At 39.2% G+C, this 24,276-nt stretch overlaps 1 protein-coding gene across 1 annotated transcript in view; it reads right to left on the reverse strand.

The window, feature by feature from the left end:
* The window catches only part of LOC122810712 (syntaxin-binding protein 2-like), a 1,751,886-nt gene that overhangs the window by 634,278 nt on the left and 1,093,332 nt on the right, over window positions 1–24,276 (reverse strand). The window contains exon 13 of the mRNA XM_044082277.1: window positions 16,767–16,832. Within this exon, the coding sequence (XP_043938212.1) occupies window positions 16,767–16,832 (66 nt within the window). The remainder of the gene's footprint in view (window positions 1–16,766; window positions 16,833–24,276) is intronic.

Raw genomic sequence — 24,276 nt, forward strand, 5'->3', positions numbered from 1 at the left:
TAGAATTTATACAAAAGGTTGTGGAACTGTTTCATGCAAAAGAAGCTGACAACTCTCACTGGGAAAGGTTGAATAACCTGTTTTCTGCATGGGGAGGAAATATTTTGAAATTTTTCATGCTTATTGCAATCATCCTTTTAGGTATTATTTTATGTGCAAAATGTTGACCACAAAACTTCTTGAGTGTAAAAAATGTATTACATTACAAAGCATACATGCATAGGCATGTGTTTATTGTTCAAAAAAATATCTTTGCCAAGCATCTGTATAAGCATCATGCATGTCAAAAACAGAAAATAAAAGCATGTGATGAATGCATGACTGCATGCCAAAGTGTCCACTTGTTTGAAAAATTATTGTCCAATCGTCAGGAAATACCCGACTTAAATGATGCTTCACAGCATCAAATGGGGAATTGTGAAGGGAGAAGTGTGAAAAGGGAAAAATGTTCAGTGTACACAATATTTTCTCTTTTGGGAATTTATATTGTTTCAAGATGGATCCCGACAGCTTAGGCCTATCTTTAGTTTTCTTTCACTGCCCGGACAAATATTGCCAGCATGGAGGATTGGAACTTGTGTCTAATAAAGAAAGCACAGGTAAGGGGTCTGCAGATTCTTAGTAAGCAGAATACAAAGGTATTAAACTATAGCCACTGACCGATTAAAACTTAACAGATACAAAATATTCGGCAGAGAAGCATTTACAATATAAAAAAAGATGACGTTTCTTGTGTTCAGGGAGATAAGACCTTGGTTGCTTAGTCTCCCACATAGATGTGTTCTTTATAATAAAGGAGATTGTTTACTTTGCTCAGCTGTGTTGCATGAAGTTATTTTTATGCCATAAGAGTGTATAATTCTCTCTCCTGTGTTCTGCAGAATGGAAAAGAAAGAAGGCAGACTTATGGCCTTATTAAGGGACATCTAATTTACCACTTTAGACGTGAAAGAAGTATTGACCCTCAGAGACATACTGCCATCCTGGAAAATCATCAGGAGGGGTGGCGGAGCCATGACTGCCTGGAGCACTGAAACCCATCTAGCAAATGTGAGAGCTACCAACAAAACTTTTTTTTTCAGGTACAGAACTTGAGAATGGAAGAAATTCCTGGTTCAAAGGCAGAGTGAGCTTCTCCAGCACACAGCTGAGATCCCAAGGAATAGAGACAGGTTTTCTTGGAGGATTTAAGAGCAGAACTCATTTTAAAAACTGCTTTACCTCAAGCCTGGACACAACTGGAGGATTGAGAGGAAGATGGCCTGAAATAGCTGAAAGATGGGCTCGAATATAAAACACCACAATATCTTGAAAATATAAGGATGCTTTGCAATCACACTAAAGAGCAAATTAATGAAGACAACTATACTACAATACCTTTCAGAATAATAGTAAACATAACATTAAAAAAATTCTGGACAGCTATTAAAGAAATATGGCACCCCGGACATAAATTTAACTTTCACACCTCTTCCAAGGTCTCATCATTTAAAACTGCAATACAGTTTGACTCTTACTTTCATAGACAGTAAAGCATCTTTAACCAAGGATTCCCCCAACATCTAATGCTAACCCTGCCCAGCAGCCACAAATCACCGCATCCACTTTGACCTTCAAACCTGTGCCCACATTCTGTGTGAAACTACTCAAACCATGCTCTACTTCAACTGATGGCCTTCCAAGGAAACACCTTAAAATAGCAGCCGACAGCATTGCCTGCCCTCTCACAATCCAGGAATCTCACATTCACCCTCTCTGGAAAAAGTCATCAGCCCTCTGCACAAAGGAGGAAATTCAACAGACACACCTTTAGACCTACAGCAATCTTATCTGCCCTCTCCAAAATGCTTGAAAAATGTATTAAAAAAACAACTGCTAAATTATCTCCTGCAGGAAGAAATCCTATTCTCCACACAACATGGCGTTGTCCTTCCCCATAGCACTAACACTGCACTTTTAACATACATAGATGCCGTCAATAAAGCTACAGATAATGGCAAACTAGTCTACTCCTTATTTCTAGACTTGTCTAAAGCTTTTAGCACAGTTTGTCACAGCAAACATCAACTTCAAATGTCCTCCTTAGGTCTTTCACAACCCACCCTTATATGGTTCAAAAGCTATCCATTCAATGGGTATCAATCAGTAAAATGGCACTCTGCCCTCTCTCTCCATACCTGCAAATCACCACCTGTGTACCACAAGGCTCTCTCTTTGGTTCCCCCCTTCAACATTCTCAACACCCTCCACACAACAGGTCTCCCTAATACAGTATGTAGATACGACTCCACACTCATTTGCACATATGACAATGCGGCACACCTCAAACAAATTACTTAGTAAACTGAAACGGCTTTGCAACTCACAACTCATGCTCAACCCTGAAAAAAAAAAAAAAAAAAAAAAAAAAACTTTTTACCCCAAATCTATCTCCCATGGAAAAAAAAATGAAGACCTCTCTCTTGATAACTCAACCATTTAAGTCACTTCTCATAGCAAATTATTAGGGATGATAATATAAATTCGACCTTCATATACAAAACTGCATAAGAAAAAATAATCAAATCTAGGGATGCTTTATAGAGCCAAAAACTTTCTCAACGAGACTAAAGCTAGACTTGCCACTACTCATCTCATCCCCACTCTTCTTTATGGTGTTCCCATCCTCACTAACCTTCAGGCATCACAAAAATCAAAACTTTAACAATGCTATAACAAAGTTGCTTAATTTCCAGCCAATACCCTTACAGAATCCAACACTGTATAGCACTAAAAAGCCTAATTTGGTTAAGAACTACCCCATCAGCTAAGATATACATAGCTTACTGGTTTACCTTCATGTGTGCATTTTGCACACGGGCAAACAGCAGATGTGAAAGGACGTCTGCAAAGTTTGCAAACGTCATACGCAAAAAGGTTCGAATGTGCAACGAGCAAATGCACAGTGACATTCGCTCATTGCAGATTCTGCATTTTGGGGTGGACTGCACTATACCGGGGATTGGAAAATGGTCCCTTTCCCCACTGTAGTGCGATCTCGGAGTTAGTATATTAAAGTGGGGGGGTGCAAAGGGGGGCTTGCCCCTCTGCTTTACACTTCATTACATTTTGTATTCGACATTTATGTTCGAAAATCAGAGCATCTGCTTTTTGATTTGCTGATTTTCGAACACTGAAAACTATCGCTGTTTTGATTTTCGTGGTTGCGATTCGCTCATATGAGCAATCGCACCAGTGTGTTTCGCTGTTGTAAAGGTAAACCTAGCTTACCACCTACAAAATTATCCAGCATCCATCTGCTTGTCTAGCTCTAAACAGCATTCTACACAACTATGTTTCTAATCAGTCATTACAATCCTGTGACCAAAAACTCCTGTCTGTCCACAAATGTATGAAATCTGCTAGGCATTGTATAGACTTGTACCAAGTTGCCAAGGCCTGGAAATCTGTCACAATCCATCAGGTCAATACACTCCCTCTCATCCCTCAAAACCATTCTGAAAGACTTCCTAGCCAAAAGCTAGTCCTGTTCTTGCTCAACACCAGGATAAACTATATCCCTAAATGTGAAACATGCCTGTTCATAATTTACATCTCCTTATTCTGCCTTCTTCACTCACTTCCTTACCACTGTCAGTTTCTCTCCCTTGTTTTTCTCTCTAAATATACTATAAGCCTGTTTTTCTCGCACCTCTTAATGAAACTACTGTTGGTTTGTATTATACTAACTTACTTTTAATTTCTTTATAAATTATCTAAAATTTCTACATTAAATTGTCATACAAACTTGTATCTATTTTTAACCAATGTTTTCACATTGTGTCTAATTTGGTGTAATACTTGATATGTATTTATTTTTTGTATTATTTTTATAGACTGTAAAATTATTGTTCTTAAAATGCTTTGTACTGTTTTTCGGAGCTTTGCTCCCCAGGCTTCTGCTGAAGGTGGGCTCATACCCAGTCAGAATTTCCTGGTAATCAAATGTCTACAAAACAAATAAATAAAATAATACACGAATATGCCAAACCACCTTTCATGAGCTCACACAAAGATAAAACAAGAGGGAACTACGATTTCTGGGACCACATTTTTGCTTGACATGAGATTGAAAATCTCTTCCCTATGACTATGAAGGGTTTTTTCAGGTAGTGTGGCTCCTTGCCTCCTGGAGAAGCTGAAGCACATCATCAGAAAACTGGTGACTGGAAGGGATCAGAATCCTATCACTCATAGGATTTGGTTGAGAGTGATAAGATGGGGTTAGCAATGAGCCCTACTGCTGTGTGATCAGGTCCACTTTGTGCAGTAGCTTGTGATGATTGCCCTGGCTAACAGATAGAGAAAGGGGGACCAATGCTGTCTTGGCCAAAAGGGAGTCGCCATCAAAATCTTGGACTTTCTTTTTGGATTTTGAGTAAAACTTGTAGGAGCTAAGGCAGTGGAGGGAATGCATACAGAAACATTAATGTCCTCTGGAAAGGACAAGACATCTGTCCTCCAAGCCTGGGGCAAGGAGTCCTTATGCAAAACAGAGATAGCTGCTTGCTGTTCTCCAAGGCAAATAAATCTTACATGTGGTGTACCCCACTTATTGATTATGTTCACCACTATTCTAGGAACACCTGTTAGTTGAGTATCCATTCACAAGGTCTCTCATCGACCTACTGAAACAGTCTGCCTGGACATTGTCCTGGGAGGGGATAAATACTGTCTGAAGGGACATACTTGCCATGATGTCTAGACCACAAGCAATCTGAGCCAATCTGCACAGTTGGTAGCATGTTGCCAGTTCTTGCTTGTTCACGTACCACAAGAGTTATGCTGTCTGTGAATACTTTTAGAGGTCCTGGTTTCCAGAGAAAGGAGAAGACTTACAGACCCTGAATGAGAGCTCACCTTCAGGCTGTGTTCTTTCTTGGGATTGTGTTGCCAGCAACCTTGGACATTGTGAGTCCATGTCTATGCCCCCAAGCCTTGCTGGAGGCATCTGTGTGCAGGTCTTGACTATGAGCCTGCATCTTGAAGGGCATGCCTGGGTTGAGCTTCACCTGTGACCCCCCCAAAGGATATTCCTCTTTAGACATGGTATACAAGGGATCTGTCTGTCTGGGGGGGGGGGGGTGTTGAGACCATGCAATTTTCAAGTACTACTATATTTTCCTCATATGCAGCCTGGTTATTGGTGGCAGCATTGGGATGTTTGCTGCCACTTAACCTTGTGCTCTGAGAACTTCTCTTGTTGAGCACACTTTGAGAGGTATGAGGGACTGGAAGCAAGTTTTGAGACTCTGCACCTTCTTCGGGGCATGAAGGCCTGCATGCTTTTTTGTGATTAATTTGCAACTCAAGAAAACTAGGTTGAGTGTCTACAGGGAAGACTTTTTGAAGATGATATGGAACCCAAGTCAGGGATGGAGGAACAGCGTGAACTTTAGGTGCAGTGACAGAATCTGAGGAGACAAAGGTTGGATTAACAAATCATCTTGGTACGGGAATATTTGTGTTCCCAGAGTCCTACAAAAGGCTAATACCAGAGCTAGCCACTTTGTAAAAATTCTGGGGGCAGTAGAAAGCCTAAAGGGTACAGCAGAAAACTGAAAATATGATAAGCCAGTAGAGAACTTCAGAAATTTCCTACAAGACAGATGTATGGGAATGTGAAGGTATGTATCTTCGGGTCCAAAGATACTATGAAGGCCTGTGGAAAGAGAAAGGGAAAAAGGGTGTGAAGAGACAGCATTTTGAAAGTGGAAACTTTGAGGAAGGTGTTGAGCTGTAGAAAGGTCCAGTATGAGTCTCCACTGTCCTTTTTCTGGTAGCCAAGAACAGCCTGGAGTAAAATATTTTTCCTTCAAATTGAGAAGAAACTGGCTCTATTGTGTATTGGTTAAGTAAGTCCTGTAGGATGGGTGAAAGAAGGTGCAACTGTTTGGGTCTGTGTGTGCAGTGAGTTCTTTCCAAGACATTCTGTATCCTCATTCATCTTGTCTGTTGTGATCATTTTCCAATTTGTAGTACAGAAAGTGAGCCTATCAGAAAGGGGAAGAGTGGGATGGGGGGGTGGTCACACTGACTTATCTGTGAAGGAAGGCCCCCGGATCAGGAGTCCCTTTAAGGTTTGTCCTGAAACCTCTTTCTGAGTGCCTTCTTGTGTTTCATAGAAAGCCTATGAAAAAGAAGTGGAGTTGGCAGGGCAATTTCTCTGGTATCTAGGCACAGACGTTAAGTACAATTTGTCTGCAGTCCTGCATAGTTTTGTTCTGCTCTTGCAAAGTCTTGAATAAACTAGCTGCCTGAAATCCAAACAAAAGATTCCTATCAAGAGGGGAATCTAGGAGTTTTGCCTTGAAATCTTCTGGGAGAGGCTGCCAGTGCAACTGTGTGTATCTCCTAATAACGGAGCCAGTAGCAGCTGCTCTAGAGAAGGCCTCAACAGCAACAGATCTGCATTTTAAGTCAGGCCTAGCTACCAGAGAGGCTTCAGCCACCAATGGACTTGCCATGTCGCTTACAGTCTGACCCTACCCTCTCAGTAACAGCCTAGACAAAAGGTGCATGGTCATTAGGTCTGATAATTAATACTCTTTAAGGTCAGGGTAGATTCAGAGTAGACCTTTTCAGCAACCTGTTCATAGCCCCCACTGTCTTTGTCTAAGGGGAGGGCATTTGGCAAAAGCTTACATGACATGCCTGAGGCTAAGGAAGCAGCTGAAAAGTCAGCAACTGGAGTCCTGAAAAGAAACTTAGATTCTATAAATTTCCAGATGAATTCATCCGGCATTTTGGGGGCTGGGCGCTGACAGTCAGGGGCAGTGTATGTAAATGCCAAAGCATCAAGAAATGTCTTCACGACTAAATGGACAGGAGAAGGGGCTGAAGTACCCACTTTAACAAGGCTGCAGCATCTTTTTTAGACATCCAGGATTTGTTTGGATTCTCACTCAAAATGTTTCATCATGCTTATAATGGACTTTCCAAAACATGCCTCTTCCACTGGGGAATTAGGGGAGAAGGAATCATCATCATCATCTGAAGATACCTGTCCAGATGAGTGGATTTGAGAGACGTATGCTAGGAAATGATCTTCCAAATCCAAGGCCCCCCCCCTTCATCCACAACAATATTTTGCAGAGTTGCCAAACAAGTCTAAAAGGAATGTGGCTTCAGAACTATAAATAGACTTGAATAGGTCCTTCTCCCTAGAAGATTTGGGGGGGGGGGGGGGTCAAGCTTAGCCTTCTACCACTTCTTCTTAAGGGTGACATCAGCTTGGGCTAAGCGTGAAGGCTTTGAACACTGATGTGCCTCAAGCAATTATTACGTAATCTCTTCCTGAGCTAAAATCTGAGGAATACCTTCTGGGCCCTCCAAGACAAGGATCCCTGGTTCTCCTTTTGTTGTAGTAATAATCTCTTCAGAAGTGCTGCCTTAGATGCCATACTGGCCACCAGTGGGGTTAACAACAGAGGGTGACTGAGGAAGTGCCAGACGTAATGCAGGTTCTGCAACTTCAGCAGATACATCTGAATCTGAATGAGCAGAGTGAACTTTGGACCTATGCGTAAGTTTTTTTCTTCAGAGCAGATTGCATGTCAGTTATGTAGGGATCTGTCATTTTAGACTGGGCTAAACACTTTAGTCATGGAGTTTCTGGGAAAGTTGTCAACTATGACAAATACGAGCTCTAAGTCTTTGGTACGAATGGCTAGCAGATGTAACAATATTTGTAACTCTGCTCTGCACCCAAGCACAAAAGGCACTGGGAACCGAGGTCTTTCTAGGGTACCTGCCTACTAAACTTATACTTTTCCCTTCCTAGCTGACATCTACCAAATTCACCAATAAACAGGATAAACAAGAAAGGAAAGTTCTCCACTGCGGCACTTATTTGACTCACTGAAGGCTTATAGTAAAAACAACCACACAAAGATCAGGCAGACAGGTGCAAGACCTGCATTTGGACTGATAGTGAGACAGCTCCATGATTTACCAAACATTCATCCCCCTATGTACCCCTATAAGCTCAAGGGCTGAGTGTACAAGCTTATGAAAGGTTTTACGCTTTTGTACCTCAGCCAGACAACAGTGGCAAAAACAAATCTGTTTGGTATACTCCAACTATGATTTCAGTCAAGAAATAAGAAATTATAAAATTTTATACTGCAGAAATACCTGCTGTTCAGGCTGCTGCAGAGAGCTTGACCTACTGCCAGCTGTGATATTGAGAAAAGAAGTGTTTATTCTCATTTTTTGTCTGCATTTTAATTTAATATCTCTGTAATCTGTACAACTGTACTTCTTCTTCTTCTACTGTGTTATAGCTGTATATTCTTTTAGTGTTGACCTCAGTTGTAGTGAAATCCTTTGTCTGGAGGCCTTGCCTGTTTTCTTAGTGGCAGTAAGTTTTCAGAACTAGTTTAACCCAGCCAAAGTATTCCTGCATCTGTATTGTTTGGTTTCTGTCCTGTGTTTTAAATCAGATATACCTGTTGCTCAGGCTGCTGCAGAGAGATTGACCTACTGCCAGCTGTGATATTGAGAAAAGATAAGTGTTTATTCTCATTTTTGTCTGCATTTTGATTTAATATCTCTGTAATCTATATAACTGTACTTACTCTTCTTTTTGTTTGTCCCCACCCATCGTCCCTGTTCTTGTTTTGGTGTTAGTGTTGGTGGCTCTGGAATTGCCAGCCCCTCCTGTAAGTCTCTATTTGAACACTCCTCCTGAGTCCATCTCATTTGCTCACTTAACTGAATACAGTGAGATCATATTATGAGTCTAGTGTTCACTTTACATAATACAGAGAGAAGATTTGAGACAGCCAACCCACTTAGGTTCTTCCTTCATCTCTCCTTGCACTTTAATAACAAAAAAAATCATCTGCTTTTACTGTATTTGTGTTTCCTCCTTTATTTTGCTTTTACCTCTTCTTAAAAGTACTCAGTTTTATTTATTCTGATGCACTTACTGCTGCTTGGTAACAGCCTGATTAAAATGTAACTGTTATTCTAAGTCTTTTGGTTGAAGCACTCTGGCTTCATGCCGGTTGTTTTACATTAAGAAGATTTGTGGTCTGCACTGTTGTGGAAGGACAGGTAGCTTACATCCTTCTAAGCTGGGAATTGCTGACTGAAAGCTCAGTGTCTGCTATTCTAAAAGTGTATTAGTTCTGGTTTAAGCACTTAGGCTTCAGGCCAATTATTCTACATTAAGAAAGTTTGTGGTCTGCACTCTTGTGGGAGGAGAGGCTGGATACTGCCCTTCTGAGCTGGGAATATCTGATCACAGGCTAATTGTGCCTGCTTATTCAAACTGTTTCTTTCTGAAATTGGTGCACCTTGTTGCTGTAGCATAGGACCAGATTCAGGCCTGCTGACTCTAGGAGCACTGATCCAGGCCATCTTTTTTGGAGAAGGTTCCCCTGCACCCTAGTTGCGGGAGTGTGCAGTTAGAACTGGTCTGATTGAAGACTGCTGGAACAGGGCTCAGTTTTGAGTTTTTTTTCCTCTGGTTAATTGAGTAACTTGTTTAAATCAGATTGTTTGTTTTTTATTGTATTTTATATATATATATATATATATATATATATATATATATATATATATATATATATATAAAATTACACTTTATTCATCTGCTTTTACTGTATTTGTGTTTCTTCCTACTTTATTATTAGGGGCATTGACTACAACTCTGAACTGAGATATATAGCAATAAGCATCTTTTTATGTGCATTTAAAGTGTCTTTTTGATTTTATCTGCTTTATTTTCTGGAAAAAAATATATATATATGCACTTGTTTCTCGCCTTTCCAGGCTAGTATAGTCCAGTTTTCAGGTTAGTGCTGAATTCAGGCCTGTGTTACATATCTCTCTGTTTGCCCATACCTTACTTGGATAGAAGGAAGTTTTCTCTGTTCACCTGTCAGAGAGGGGAGCTTTGAGCAGCCTATCTGTCCCTGGAGGATTGGTTTCAGGTCAGAAAGTAGTAGTTTACTGGCCATTTTGGGCTAATTGCTCTCTCTTTCATTTCCCTGCTATAAAAACCACACTTGCCCAGTTTTGCGCGTTGGGCTGCACAGTTTAGCTAGGGTATAACTATTCCCAGCTCCACAAAGTCTCCTCTGCAATTTTTCCCTTGGAACTAGACAAACTTTCAACTTAAGCACTCAAGCCATTCATTTCTCAGCCAGGCACTTGCTCAAAACTCATAGCAAGCACTTATAAACCCTAGCACTACAGAAGGCCAAGGTTCTCTATTTGACCTTACCAGCCATTCAGTAAAACAGTTCACTGTACCTATCCAGGCATGTCCAAAGGGCAGTTTCAGGTGTACTCTCCAATCCAACTGGTGAATCTGGGCATTTTGTGGCAATGTAACAGCTGCCTCATGTACACAAACAACCCTTTCCTCCTACCACCAAACACTAATACATGCGAGAGATGCAATTATACAGCCAAACTGGAGGCTAAGCTCTCTCAACCCAAGACTGGATCAGACAGTCAAGAGGAGAAGGGAAATACTGCCATCACACCACCAGTCTCACATAGACCCATTAAACCAGCACTGGTAAAAAACACACGTAAATACAAGAAAACATTCTTGGAGGCTCTAAATAAAAATCTGCAAAAGCAACAGAACCATCCAAAGGAGACATCCAAGCAACCTCCACCCTCCAACACAAACCATGAAACACATACTTCACAAAACCAGTGTGAAACACAATCACAGCCCTCAAGGCAAACTAACATACCCAACATACTAGTAATAGGTGGACTCTATAGTCAGGCACACTGATGTCCCACTCACTAGGCTGAATAAGGAGAAGGTCACTGTTAGCTGCCTGTCAGGTGCCAGGATCCGCCACTTAACACAAGCACTCAGGTCACTCCAGAACAAGTACAAATATGACTCTGTCATTGTCCATGTTGGTGTGAATGACCTGAGACGTACCTCCCTGGACTACATGAAAAGAGACATGGAAGAGCTCTCTCATCACATAGTCCAGGCAGGTATGACCTTGACCTGAGTAGCATCCTCCCACACCAAGAATGATACCATGGTAAAAAGAAAAAATTACCAATTTCAACAATTGGCTAAGTTTCTGGTGTCATTCAAAGGGGATCCAGAGTCTGTCTGCCTGGGATGACATGCCTGACAAGCCACTCTGCTTCGCTAGAGACTGCTTACACCTGTCACCCTTAGGCTTTTGAATACTGGCCAAGACTCTTGCCACTCCCATACTGCCTTTTTAGGCAAGGCTCAAAAGACAAACCCACCGCCATAAATAGCAGAAGTAACAAAAATCTGAGGGTAATACTACTCAGTGCCAGAAGTCTAAACCTCAAAATGCACGCTTTCGAGGCACTCCTCAGTATGGAGAAAATCAATATATGTGCAGTAACAGGAACCTGGTTTAAGGCTCCACAGAGTACCCCAGCACTACCAGGCTACAACTCATACCATACCTATCAGCCACAGAACCCGGACCAAAATACAAATGGTGGGGGAGTATCCATATTCATCAAGGATACCTACACCTCCAGGTTAGTGGCACAGAAAGATGCTTCCCACATGCAACTAACAACGGGCAAAACTGCAATTCAAATTGTAGCTTGCTACCGATCACCCACCATGTCCCAGGACCCCCATTCCACATTTCTGGAAACACTGGGTAACAAAGGTTCTACCAAACACCCTAATATTGGGTGATTTCAACTACCCAAACATTAACTGGGAGAACTACTCAAGTACTAACTCCCTTGCCCAACATTTCCTAGAATTTATAAACTCAAATGCCCTGGAACAACTGGTCAACATTCCCACCAGAAGTGATAACATATTGGACCTGGTCATCACCAACCCCTCGCTGGTTAGATCTGACCATAAACAAATCACTTTGGATATACACATTCCACCCCCCACCCCTGGACAAGGAAACCACAGTGAAAAACTTTTCAAAAGCAAACTTTACGTTACTTAAGACGGAGGTGGAAAGTTTCAAAGCCCCCATGCTAAAGGATAACGCTGTCTAAGCTGCAAAATCCTTTACTAATGCATTCTACGGGCACCTACAAGAATGCATGGATCATGCTATCCCAACCAAGACGCACTCCTCCAAGAAAAGGAAACCAGTCTGGTGGACCCCTGCCATAAACAAGCTATACAATAGGAGGAGGAAACTAGTACAGAAAAGGGTAAAATCCCAAGAAGGAAAGACGACCCTAATCAGTATCAGCAAGAAATTACGATCCCTCATAAAATCGTCCAAGGTGAACTTTGAAAGAAAACTTGCCAAGGACTCCAAAGATAAGCACAAGGCATTCTTTAGCTATGTCAAGAATCTAAGTGGCAATGCTCAAATCTGCTCAGAGTTAGTGCAGAATGGCACAAAATACACTGAACCAACAGATATTGCCAACATCCTGGCAGACAGGTTCAGTGCAAACGTTACCCTCTCTCACCCCCAAAAGGGCCCATAACCATACCAGAAGAATGTACAGTCCCTGAAATCACAGACACTCAGGTTAAAATAGCCCTCTCCAAAGCCAAAAACACAGCATCAATGGGACCGGAAAGTGTCCTAGGCTGTGTCCTACATGAGCTCAAAGACGAATTAACCCTTCACCTAAACACACTGTTCAAACTCAATCTCCACATGCTATGTACCCATAGAGTGGTGCACAGCAAGAGTTACTCCGCTCCACAAAGGTGGAGCCACAACAGCCCCCAGGAACTATCACCCTATAAGCCTGACTACCTTGGTTTGCAAGGCTATGGAGTGCATCATCATGGAACTCATTAACAGAGACATTGGGAACCTATAAACCCTGGACCCTACCCAGTTCGGCTTTGTTATGAACAGATCATGCCTCCTAAACCTGGTGTACTTCTTTGAGACAGTCAGCAAGGGTATAGATGAGGGAAAGGTGGTACACACAGCCTACCTAGACCTCACAAAGGCCTTCGGCACCATTCCCCATTCTGGTATTACAGACAAGCTCAATAGCCTGAACATAAACCCCTATGTTACAAGATGGGTTGCCAATTGGCTCACAGACAGAACCCACATGGTGAGAGTTGCGGGAGCTAGGTCTGACTCTAAACCGGTTACAAGTGGCGTTCCCCAGGGCTCAGTCCTAGGACCCATCCTGTTCGGCATATACTTTTCAGAGGTACAGACAAACACAGGAGGACTATGGCTGACCAAGTTCGCAGACGACTGCAAACTAGGGGCTATAATTAACTCACCGGCTGACAGACATCCTCCAAAAGGGTCTCACTGAGACGGATACCTGGTGTCAAAATCATGGCCTCAAGCTAAATGCCAAAAAGTGTATAGTTATTCTCTTTGGAAATAACCAAGTACCCACAAACTACCACATAGATGGTAATCCCCTAAATATGGAAAACGTAATAAGGGATTTGAGGACCCAAGTAGATAGTAATCTCTCCTTTGATAATCACATTGCCAAAGTGGTTAGAAAATACTTCTATGTGGCCCACCTAATCACAAAAGGGTTTGCATCCAGATCAAAAGAGGTCATTGTGCCCCTCTACTCATCAGACCCATCATAGAGTACAATGCCCAATTTGGGATGCACCTTACAAGACACCGGCAACAGCTGGAAAGACCACAGAAGCACCTCACCAAGAGTATCACTGGCCTCAAACAGATGCCCTATGCAGCTTGACTGAAGAAACTCCAGCTGCACTCGGTTGCATACCACCTGCTCAGAGGTGATCTCTGCCTGACGTATAAAGCCACATCCAACCCAGAATTGATGGACATGCTCCACCTAAAGAAAACCTTACCCCCTCGAGCCACACGCTCTAGGGATCTAAACCTCACCACAACAATAAATAGGACGTGCTGGAGGGATAGATTCCTGTCCCAGAGACTTCCCATGCTTTGGAACAAGATTCAAATCTACATTAGGCAGAGCTCCTCGTTAGCACTCTAAGAGAAACCTTGACGAGTAGATGGGAAACAGAAAGTTTACCCCGGGGATCACTTCAGTGGCTCTGCTGGACAGAGGCACAGGGAACTAATATAAGGAGGCAGTGAAAGCCAATACATTCTGGCTAGGCTTATAAATGCCTTCGGGCAGATAGCCTAGTACCTACCTATGAACCTATATTCCTGTGCTAACTTATCAGACAATATTCTACAGCCTGACTATGCTAAAAGTAGCAGAAGAGGAAACTGTTGGGTAAAAAGGCATTCTAAGTACTCTACAAAGAAAAAAAAAAAGACTCCACTGCTCAGATCAGTATCTCCGTATTATTGCCATGCATTTGGGAATCCATACCACCAGCTAAATTGCACCCCCCTCCCAACTATCCTGAATTCAGATCACAACTAAAGTTTCTTCACCAAAGAGCCAAATCAAATCCAAAATTTTCCAATCAGAAAGCATCACCAGAGTAACAACCCTCCCTTTCCTACCTCCCTCATCCTTTCTACAACCTCTCTCAACTGCCTCATGTACCCGCTTATATACCCACCCAACCACTGCTTCCCCCCCCCTCATGACCAACTCTATTTTCCTACAGTGCAACAATTACAGCTTGCCTTGTATCTTTTTATGCTTATGCACTTGTGTGCTCACCATTGTCTTATTTTGAATGTTTACTCCCCACCCCCCCAGCTTTATGCAGATTATTCTGCCGCTTCCATTTTTTTCTTCAATACCATTGTTTTATAGGCATTTCATTCACTCCATCTTTTCATATACTCAATTGCTATACAGTTGTTTTTGTTGCATTGCATTGTGTTAGAATGTTTCAGCTGTATTTTATTACATTTTCTCCTGGACAAAACCTTTAAATTGCCCACAAGGATCAATGTTCTAACCTAGTTAACAACTACAAATGAAACAATGTAAATTCTTTGGTGATTTCTACTAGGACATGGCCCTCATCACACTAAGTCACAGATATTCTGTGTTCCCAGTACATAATTGAATAAAGTGAGTAATAACAAAAGTCAAAATATCTGTGAATGTAATTAAGACAAAGCTTTCAACTACTAGCTGGTTACTATTAGACCACCTGAAATGTTTTTATTTACTTAATTTGTTAACTGGGTAGGCCAGCTGTCCAAAGGATAATTTTTAGACGCCAACTATTAAGTTATGACATGTGAAAATAAAATATTTTTTAAAAAGCAAAACAAAGCAGCATTGTATGAATTACATAACTAAGTTATGCAACAGGAAAGAAGGTGCAACACTGTTTACAACCATGTAATGTCAGTGATGTTTTACAGCATTGTAGAAGAATTTTGCATGAAATATGGCATAAAAGCAAGAAAAGTCAAAAATGAGAGAGTACACCAAAAATCTTGATAAAGACTATATATAGACAGATAACAATATTGGTTAATCCACACACAAAAATTCACACTGAGGTTGCCTATTTTGTTTTTCATGTGATAAAAAAGACTTTGCACTGAAAGTAGTGGACACTACTTAATAGATAGTAAACTCAACGGAACAGGGTTAAGCTTGAAAATTTAGATCCCTTTACACTTTTTTACACTTAATTTCTTCATGACTTCTATTCCATTTGGTCTCCCAGTGTTAATGCCAGTGTTGGTGTTTTAACCCTGTAATCTGAAAAATGATAAATAGAACTAATCCAAAAACTGCATCCTTTAAGACATCTATTAGTTACTCTCTAAGTAAATATAAACCTGTAGGAAACTAACCAGTCTGTCAAGTCTGCCTGATTACTAAGCTAGCTTCCATGTATGCTGTACTAAGTGAAAATGCAACTTGAAAGAATTGTTGACTTATAATTAAATGACAGGAAGCTGTTAAGACCTAAGAGGCTGGCAGATCCATCGAACATTTTTAATATAATGATGATTTTGGAAATGGTTCAGAAGGTGATGCCATGAATGAGAAACAGTTTAGCAGACAAGCAATGATGCCAATATAGCAAACATCTGTTACACCATTATGTGAGTACTGACTTTAATAATGTGCCACTCCACTTTCTGTTTCACCTATTAAATGCTAGTGCAGTTTCAGTCTCCATAACAGGGTCTGGAAATTGATTCCATTTACCTGCTATACTCAGAGTCAATCCATACTTTCATATGTTCACTTTAGCTGTCTGTCATGATCCCTGCAATCCACAATACACTTCTTTAATTCCTCAGTGACCATTCTATACACTCAAATCATGATCCATTTCCAGTTGCAGTTTGTAGTGAGTACAGTAACAGTGAGCTGCACCTATTCTCAAATGCCCTGCACCACCCACCATTTGTTTTTTTACCATCCTTGTTATGTTACTCTGGATCTTTTCTTTTATGCCAGTGTCAATCTCAAGAGAGTCCCCACTCTCTCTATTCTTCTATATCATTTCCATTTTAGACAGTTTACAGCTAAAGATAAAATATTAAAAGAAAGAGCACAATAATCAAAATGTAGAGGGAAACCGTAAATAACCTTAACAGTACAGCTGGCTCATCTTTTGAAGAGGAGGGAGTTCGGTTACATCCCACTAATACATTGGGGAAATAGGCCTTTAAGTGAACAAACCCAGAGTACTAGTTTTCTATTACAGTATTGTGTGCATGAAAATTCACACCTGTCCTGGCCTTGAAGTCAATTTTAATAATTGTCTGACTTGTGTTTCTAGAAAAATGTTGAGATTCTATACATTTTGCGTCAAGGAAACACTGGTGTATTGCAGTGCCATGATGAGCATGTACAAGTTGGCTCTATGAGAACACCATTCACTAAATTACCTTGCTGAGTTCTTTCTGGTACTGTGGCATCTTCTTTAAGATCTGAGAAAGGTCTTTGATGTTAGCCTGGAAAAGAAACATCAAGTGGCTGGTTACAAAGTGCACTGGATAAAGCAACATGTCACACAATAACTACTAAACAGAGAAATGGCGGGGTGTCTTCACATCAACTTATATAAAGAAAACAGTTAACCCTCCAACCTCTGCTCTGAAAATTAAACAAAACTATGCAGGTAAATGCAAATGGGCACCAGTTTCAAAGTTTTCTAATTATGCATGTCAGATCTGCACCTAAAATACCTCTGTTTAAGAATGAATTCATCATCATACAATCCAAGTGTGCACTAAATCAGCACACAATGAACATTCAGTCATGAAACTGGCCAAAAATCTACTTCATTGAAAATAACACTGCATGAAATTTAACATTCCTAATTGCAATGACTTCTCCTGTACAGGCCTAGCACATGAAGCTATGAGTAATGCATGCAGCAAGAGCCCAACTAGGCAATGACAGCTGAGCTACAGTGGATTTAAAAAGTTTACACACCCCTGTTGAAATGCCAGGTTTTTGTGATATAAAAAAGAGACCACAATAAATCATTTCAAAACATTTCCCACCTTTAATGTGACCTACAACCTGTAAAATTCAATTGAAAAACAAACAAATCTGTTAGGGTAAAAAATATAAAAAATGTACAATACGCTGGTTGCATAAGTGTGCACACCCTTAAACTAATACTTTGTTGAAGCACCTCATGAGTTAATTACAACATTCAGTCTTTCTGGGTACACACCTGCCATCAATTAAGGAGACTCTGATTAACCCCAAATAAGTTCAGCTGTCCTAGTAGGATTTTCCTGACATTTAATCAGTTGCCTGCTACAGCAAAAGTCATGGTTCACAGAGAGCTTACAAAGCAATAAAGGGATCTCATTGTTGAAAGGTATCACTCAGGAGAAGGGTACAAAAAAATTCCACAGCACTGGATATACCATGGAACACAGTGAAGACGGTCATCAAAAAATGGAGAAAATATGGGACAACAGTGACATTGCAAATAACTGGATGCCCCTCCAAAATTGATGAAAAGACAAGATGTAAAGTGGTCAGGGAGGCTGCCAACAGACCTACAGCCACACTGAAGGAGCTGCAGGAATTTCTGGCAAGTACTGGTTGTGTATTACATGTAACAACACTCACCTGTATTCTCCATATGTCTGGGCTATGGGGTAGGGCTGGAAGACGTAAGCCTTTTCTTACACATCCAAGCCCGGCTAAAATTTGCAAAACGATACATCAAGTCTCCCAAAAGCATGTGGGAAAATGTGCTATGGTCTGAAGAGACTAAGGATGAACTTTTTGGCCACAATTCCAAAAGGTAGGTTTGGCACAAAAACAACACTTTGCATCACCAAAAGAACACCATCCCCACGGTGAAGCATGATGATGGCAGTATCATGCTTTAGGTTGCTTTTCTTCAGCTGGAAGTGGGCCTTTAGTCAAGGTGGAGGGAATTATGAACAGATCCAAATACCAGTCACTTTTGGCCCAAAACCTTCAGGCGTCTGCTAGAAAGCTGAAGACGAGGAATTTCACCTTTCAACACGACAATGACCCCAAGCATACATTCAAATCACGAAACGAATGGCCTCACCAGGAGAAAATTAAAGATTTGGAAGGGCCCAGCCAGAGCCCAGACGTAAATCCAATAGAAAATCTGTGGGGTGACCTGAAGAGGGCTGTGCACAAGAGATGCCCTCACAATCTGACAGATTTGGAGTACTTTTGCAAGGAAGAGTGGGCAAATATTGCCAAGTCAAGATGTGCCATGCTGACAGACTCCTACCCAAGACTGAATGCTGTAATTAAATCAAAAGGTGCTTCAGCAAAATATTAGATTAAGGGTGTGCAGACTTATGCGACCATCTTATTGTATGTTTTTTATTTTTTATATTTTTCCCCTAACATATTTGCTTGTTTTTCAATTGAATTGTACAGGTTTATAGGTCACATTAAAGGTGGGAAAAGTTTTGAAATTATTTATTGTCGTCTCATTTTTCTATATCACAAAAACCTGTGTAAACCTTTATATCCACTGGATATTGCAATGCTGACAAAGTTGTGACATCAAATTAACTATGGGCTATGACAAACATAAAATGACTCAATCTTGTGCTCAGGTATATGTCAGTCAGGAAATGCTGGTCAGTGCAAGGTCTGGCTAAACTGTTCATCAAACTTCACCTCGGTATATTTACAGGATAGGGGGTGTTTTGAGCCACAGTCAACATCATTTTGACAACATGACAACAAGCACCAGAGTCTAACATTTTGTGACTGTGGTGTGCTGCGTACAATCTGACAAAGCCTCAGAATACCTGCACCAGATGGATATGCCCTACCTTGGCCAGGGCACATGACAGCAGTAAATGTACACACAGATATTAATCCAAGATAAATGGTGGTAAATTAGTGCTCAGAAACATGTAAAACAAAAAAGAAATGCACTAAAGTTGCGAGTCCAAAGCACCTCTTTTTTTCTACTGCAAAACGTAAAAAATTAAGCGCTTTCGTCAAATTAGTTTGACTTCATCAGAATTAATTAGTACATCTCAAATGAACCTTTTATATACCATTAGACATCAATTAATGTAATAAATTCCTGCCAATGATTTCATCAATCTAATTAAACAAAAGAAGTCTTAAAGAAATATGTAATAAAAATTATTCTTTTAAAAAACATTAAACTAAAAGTTGTTTCACAAACATTATAAAATTCAAACCTCAAACTGGTATCATATATAAACCTTTCCTGTAAACATTAACAATGGTCAAATAACTTATGTATACTAAAATATACTGTAATAAAACAAAACCATTAAATGTTTTCTGCTTTTTCTTTTAAAATAGAATGGATACTCAAATGATCATTTAAGCCAGGTGAAAGGTTTGCAGCCAACCTTAGTTGCCACATAAGCTCCTTTTTATATAATACGTTCTGCCAATCCCCTCCCCTGGCCTCCAAATGTATTTGCTCTAGAATTCCAAAACGGTAGCCCTTATGGTTTTCACAAATAATACTATGTTTATACAGTGAGACCACAGGTAACTTTAAAGCCAAGAGTCCAACAAGAAAAATTATTTTCTTAACGCAAGTTTTATTAAATCCAACGAAACAGCGTTTTCTCCACTATTATGAATGCAGCTTCATCAGAGATACAAAAACAGGTGCTAAGAACACACCTTACACGTCAGCTCCTTACACTATATAGCAAAGGAATCAATTTTAAAATACAAAACCGAAATGTTCTTTATTACTCAAAATAGATATATATAACAAGAAATTTTTTTTATTTATTTATTTAACCAATTAACGGCATTCCTCCTGTCTTTCAAGGACGAAAGGCAACAAGTAAATAGCCGTTTTTATGATCAAAACATAAATTTTAAATAGTTATAAAATTATTTATAAAAATTATAAAATATAATTGCAGCAAACCAATACTATTACCACATTAATATGAATACAAATAACAATAAATGTAAAATAAAAAATCTTTAAAAAATTTTTTTAAATTGAACTGATTTTTAAATGCAAAAAAGCACCACAAACACAAGACTACCTATCTGAAATAGCTCCTAAGCTTTAAAACTGCCGAAATGTTGCAGTTTTCATTATAGAAAATAAAAATTTATATCCAGGATTTTTCGTAAAAAACGTTTTGTAACCACTATTTACACTACAACAGCTATCATCCCTTACCTCAGAAAAAGAATATAATAAAGGGACAAGCTGTTAGAGTTGCTAGGATGACCTCATTGTACGAAGACGTTTTGAGTGAATTTGATCTCCTCAAAAGTATGGTTTTGGACAGGGGTTACCCTGCAAGTTTGGTTAATAGTACCTTAAAAGAAGTATTGGGAGAGTGGGGGAAAAATATTTACCCCTTCTTGGTAAAGGTTTGAACAAAAATAACCTTACAAATCATGAAGTAGTAAGTGGAACAGTGAACAATATTAATTTTGAACAAACTTGTATTATACAGTACAGTCCTATAAGTCAACAACTAAAAGGAGTTATACAAAAGAATTGGAGCATTTTTAAAGTGGATCATGAAGTACTTAAAGTGGTGGGGGATGAACCATTTTTCACTACAAAAATTGCACCTAACATCAAAAGAATTTTAGAGAGAGGACAACAAATGCCTAATAAAAATGAGGACAAAATAGGTAGTAAGCCATGTGGTAGATATAAATATTGTAGTTACATTTTACAAGATCATGAGATCAGTCTAGAAAATAACATTAAAAGTGCAGTCTATTTTAGGAAGGGTAACTGCTATTCTAATAGGCTAGTATATTTGGCTAAGTGTAATACTTGCAATTCATACTATATTGGGAAAACAGAAAGATCTCTTAAGACTAGAATATATGAATATCTGTACAATATTAAAAATAAAAAAGAGACAAACTCACTGTATAAACATAGTATTATTTGTGAAAACCATAAGGGCTACCGTTTTGGAATTCTAGAGCAAATAAATTTGGAGGCCAGGGGAGGGGATTGGCAGAACGTATTATATAAAAAGGAGCTTATGTGGCAACTAAGGTTGGCCGCAAACCTTTCACCTGGCTTAAATGATCATTTGAGTATCCATTCTATTTTAAAAGAAAAAGCAGAAAACATTTAATGGTTTTGTTTTATTACAGTATATTTTAGTATACATAAGTTATCTGACCATTGTTAATGTTTACAGGAAAGGTTTATATATGATACCAGTTTGAGGTTTGAATTTTATAATGTTTGTGAAACAACTTTTAGTTTAATGTTTTTTAAAAGAACAATTTTTATTACATATTTCTTTAAGACTTCTTTTGTTTAATTAGATTGATGAAATCATTGGCAGGAATTTATTACATTAATTGATGTCTAATGGTATATAAAAGGTTCATTTGAGATGTACTAATTAATTCTGATGAAGTCAAACTAATTTGACGAAAGCGCTTAATTTTTTACGTTTTGCAGTGGAAATAAAGAGGTGCTTTGGACTCGCAACTTTAGTGCATTTCTTTTTTGTTGCACACACAGATATGTTGATTGTGCAGCATTTGCTACCACAGACCTCAGGACAGTCATGATCTTATTAGAACTCCCTATCACTATGAGCGTATGATGGTGATGACAGCATCTTCTCCAATGCAATGCATTTGCAATTATCAATGTGAAGCATGTAGCAGCAAAATGTTCCTGTACATTTCTGCACATCCAGTGATTTAGCCCCAGCATTGCCTGCATCTCTGGTGTTACACAGGTGAGGTGATACCAGTATTAATAAAATCCAAAAAGAAAGAGTACACCATGGCTAAAAGTACTAAAAATACTTTAATACACAGTAAAACAATAAAAATGGTAAGCGCTTTAACAGTCTATTTTCACAACTGCTTCTTCAGACCTAACAGCGTACAACCCTTACCCCATTTATATTAACAAACACCCAATCAACATTCAGCATTAAATAAAACATCATTATTCAATCAATGAAGACAGAACAGAGAATACATTCTTCAGTGTGTCAGGTGTCATGCTTTCAAGACCGATTTCAAAGACACTCTTAGCTAAATGGGGGTAAGAATTTGTATTTAAGAATAATGCTTTTTTTAGATTTTTTTTTTTCTATTATAGGAGATTTGTGGACAACCTGTTTATTTTACGGAAAGTCCAGTTAAACTTGGTAAAAGGTTTTGTTGAATATTTACACTCCATGACACAATTTTTAAAGTTTACAGATACATGTTCACTGCAGTCCGTTAGTTTCCTAGATGTAGTTATTAGTAAGACAGTAGGAGGCATACTCGAAGCACAATTTTTTAAAAAAGAATGCAAAATGAATAACTTACTTCACCACAGTAGTATGCATCCTCCTCATATGCCACATAATATTGTGAAGGGACAGGTGATTAGAACTATGAGGTTACATACAGATGAATATGATTTAGAAAAAGCACTAGTGGAGCTAAGAGACAATTTTTCTGAGAGAGGATACAACAGTAATGAGGTTGAGTGCATTGAAGAGTTATTATAAGAGAGAGGGCATAGGTAGACCAAATTTTTCTAGTCCACGTAGATACAATCAGGTTACAATGAAATAAGATTGGCATTAACATATTCTAGTAATATTAATGTGGTCTGTGATACTGTCAAGAAGAACTGGGCAATTTTAAACTCTGATGAGAAAACAGGAAGAATAGTGAGTGAGAAACCTAGCTTTACTTTTAGGAATAGACCATCGCTGAAGAGACAGCTATGTTACAAGAATATGAAGGACTTGTACATTCCTCCATCAGACCATGAAGGGACGTTTTGTTGTAGGAAATGTAAGGCATGCAAATATATACATATAAGCAATAGGTTTACACATCCACTACAGAAGTTTGTTATTGAAACTTCCCCTTTACACTGTCTGTCACACTACGGACTTGATTTATTTTGCATATTGTGTGGTATGTTATGCCTCAGTTACATGAAGTTGATTTTAATGTGAACAAAAATTATAAAAGAAAACTGGGGAAGCTTGAACGTGATTTAAGGGACTACAAAGATGGTAGAGCCTATATAAACCCAATTAAATACCCTAAGAAATCATATTTTCATGGATTCAACTCCCCTGGGGGTAGGGGTGGGGGAAGATCTTATGAATCCCAACAAAATTCTAGTAATGATAAGGTATTTCTTCATGAAGTCCCACCTTTATACAATCATTATGAAGATGAACAGAATAGTTTGACAGGTAACAATGAAATAGCTCGGTTTGACCCTTTAGGGGAAGGAGAGGAAGGTCCACGGAAGTCGGAAAGACTAAAGAAACAGAGCGGACCCTCCTCATATGCAGAAATAACAGGGAAATACCATCAGATGAAACAGTATGGAGGAAATGCATACAGATAGAATTAGGGACTACATTTTTAGTTAGTCCTGATACCGGGATAAGGGACAATTTAGAAGAAATACCCTTGCTGGGAACCATTAACAATACTAGCTATGATACTGGCAATAATATTGCTAATATTGAAGGAACTGTAGATTCCCAAGGTTTTACAGAGGAAGAACAGCAAGTTGATGAGAATATGGAAGGTATTAATTTTCATGGGAATTGTAAAATTAGTACTGAAGGGAACTTCTTTATTTATAACTTTACAGAGCTTGAAGTTACTTCGGGATTTTTTGGTTTGTTTACAAAGGGATTTTCCTTTATACCTGTTAAAAAACCAAATATTGAACAAATTTTGTTGGATATAAAGTTATTTGCAAGGAAGTTAAATTTAAAATCCATGTTTAAGAAAGAAGAAAATGAGGTGGTAGAAACATTTAAAAGAAGAAGTTTGTTTAACCCTCCTTTACAGCAAGATATTTACCATTTTGAGACGCAAGTAATTAACATGGTGAGGGAGGGTTTTAAACATAAAGATGAGGTTAAGGAATACAGTAATCTGGAAAAAGAAGAGGTT

This window comes from Protopterus annectens, chromosome 9.part0, assembly GCF_019279795.1.
Source record: "Protopterus annectens isolate FY-2018-M chromosome 9.part0, PAN1.0, whole genome shotgun sequence".
NCBI classification, from domain to species: domain Eukaryota; kingdom Metazoa; phylum Chordata; order Ceratodontiformes; family Protopteridae; genus Protopterus; species Protopterus annectens.